Source organism: Gracilinanus agilis, chromosome 3 (genome assembly GCF_016433145.1).
Source record: "Gracilinanus agilis isolate LMUSP501 chromosome 3, AgileGrace, whole genome shotgun sequence".
NCBI lineage: Eukaryota > Metazoa > Chordata > Mammalia > Didelphimorphia > Didelphidae > Gracilinanus > Gracilinanus agilis.
The window spans coordinates 76,485,628-76,487,551 of record NC_058132.1 but is presented as its reverse complement, the minus strand read 5'-3'; the positions used below and the strand labels follow the sequence as shown (position 1 = coordinate 76,487,551).

The 1,924-nt window shown below is 36.7% G+C and overlaps 1 protein-coding gene across 2 annotated transcripts; it reads right to left on the bottom strand.

Moving 5' to 3' along the window:
• Window positions 1–379: 379 nt before the first annotated feature.
• On the bottom strand, window positions 380–1,316 carry LOC123243239 (ubiquitin carboxyl-terminal hydrolase isozyme L3-like). Of its 2 annotated transcripts, none has more exons than XR_006505851.1 (2): window positions 570–1,316; window positions 380–457 (listed from the first exon to the last, which is right to left on the bottom strand). XR_006505851.1 is itself a non-coding variant. In XM_044671456.1 (2 exons), the coding sequence occupies exon 1, from the start codon at window positions 1,314–1,316 to the stop codon at window positions 624–626; it is 693 nt and encodes a 230-aa protein (XP_044527391.1). In that variant the 3' UTR covers window positions 435–466; window positions 579–623. The 2 variants fall into 2 exon arrangements, 1 of the variants encoding a protein (XP_044527391.1); XM_044671456.1 differs by having other exon boundaries at window positions 435–466; window positions 579–1,316.
• Between the last annotated feature and the right edge of the window lie 608 nt (window positions 1,317–1,924).

Here is a 1,924-nt window from a genome sequence, read left to right as displayed (position 1 = left end):
TTTAGTTTTATATTTTCTCTTTGTACCCACTGGCTTTATTTCAATGCGTTTTCCCTCAATATCATTTTCTCCATTCCTTTTCCCATCATTATTTATTTTTTTAACCTTAGTATATGGCTTCATAATTGACTTTGCTTTGCATTCCCTGAAACTATGAGCAAATATTTTGATTTCTCTTCCTGTTGGATGTATTTTTTCATTGTCTCTAAATAGGTTGCTTGAGCTGGATTGTTTGTGCAGCTATGGGAACAGCATTGTGTTTGTCTATTATTGTATGATGTGTTATTTCTCCAGGATCCCTTCCTATCATTTGCTGTGTCTAATTGAACTTTGAGCCTGCAATTTCTTTCTTTTTTTTTTTTTTACAGATTAATTCAAAGTTTAATACACATAAACTATTACTGGTGAATACCAAGGAAAAATATCAAAATTTGTGATTGCTGATGTATGCCATTAGGAATTTTATTTTATTTTATTTTTTTTTTTTTTTAAATTTTAAACCCTTAACTTCTGTGTATTGACTTATAGGTAGAAGATTGGTAAGGGTAGGCAATGGGGGTCAAGTGAAGGAATTTTATTTTTGTTACAAATTATATAGTAATGGTGTTGTCACTATGCATGAGCTACGCTGCAGAAAGAGCAATTGCATTAAATCTTAGTTCTTCTGGGTCACGTTCCATGAACTTCTTGCAAACTTCTATGGCATCCTCTAATAAAGTATCATCACTAGTTTTTCCATGGTTAATTGGAAATGGCTTGCGTCCATCTAATTCATAGAGATGCCCATCTACATGAACTAATGCAATAAAATGCAGATCTACTTTTTCTTCTATACTTGGTGCCTCTGTCTGACCTTCATGGGCACTCGATTCATGAGTAACTCGAATAGCTTCATATTTTTCTAGGTATCTGGCTCTTTCTTCAGGACTCATACTTAGGGAATCTTCCAAGAATTTTTTCAATGTTGATCCAGATTCAAAATTCATTTTGTCTTTGTTGTTAGCAATGGCATGGATCAGCCCAATTGTTCCACAGGCATTACTGATGGTTTGCTTCATGAAATATACTGATTCTGTGACGTCTTGTCCTTCTGATTTTATTTTTTCTTCCTCTTCTATTCTGAATACTTCATACTTTTCTGCAATTGGTAAAAGAAGCAATACCGCACAGACTGGCCATGGCACCATGCTAAGGAGTTCAGGTTCCATACCATATACATCAACAAACTGCCAGTTGGGGTGCAGACCTAATTGTTTAAGAAACTGGTTGGTGACCTTGGGATTGGCCTCCAGAGGCAGCCAGTGGTGACTCTCCATGGCCAGCTTGTTAGGGTTTCAGATCCATCTCCCCACTCCGCCTCTGACAGCCACAGGCGCCCTGCAATTTCTTACTATGTGTCCCAATTTCCCACATAAAAATCATTAAGGCAAGGTGTTTGTCTATTTTGTGCGAAGTCTCTCCTAGGTCTGTATGATTGTAACATTGCCAGATTTTTTTACCTCATCTATTTCCTTTTGCCTTAGTTTACTGTTTGCTTCCTTTAACTGTGTTCTAATTCCAGAACTAATTCATTGTGTTCATATTTGTTCTTTGTCTCTTGTGAAAATGTAAGTAACTGTATGTCTGAGGTCTTCTAATCCCAAGGATTCCCAATCAGGGCAATGGAGACAGAAGTAAGTTCTTACTGGCAGACTACTCCCTTACAAAAATTGTCTCCTGATATGCTGGAGATTTTGTTCTGAGAGGTCTGTAAAGTCAAGGACATTCTTTGCTGTTTCAAAAACCCTATCCAGAAACTTTGAAGGATGTTCCCCATTCTTTTGTTTTAGTTTCCCAAAATGTCCCCATGTATCAGGGCACTTAGAATAGATTTCCATTGCTTCTATAAGATCTTCCCTAGCTCTACAGAGATAAGTTAAGTTTT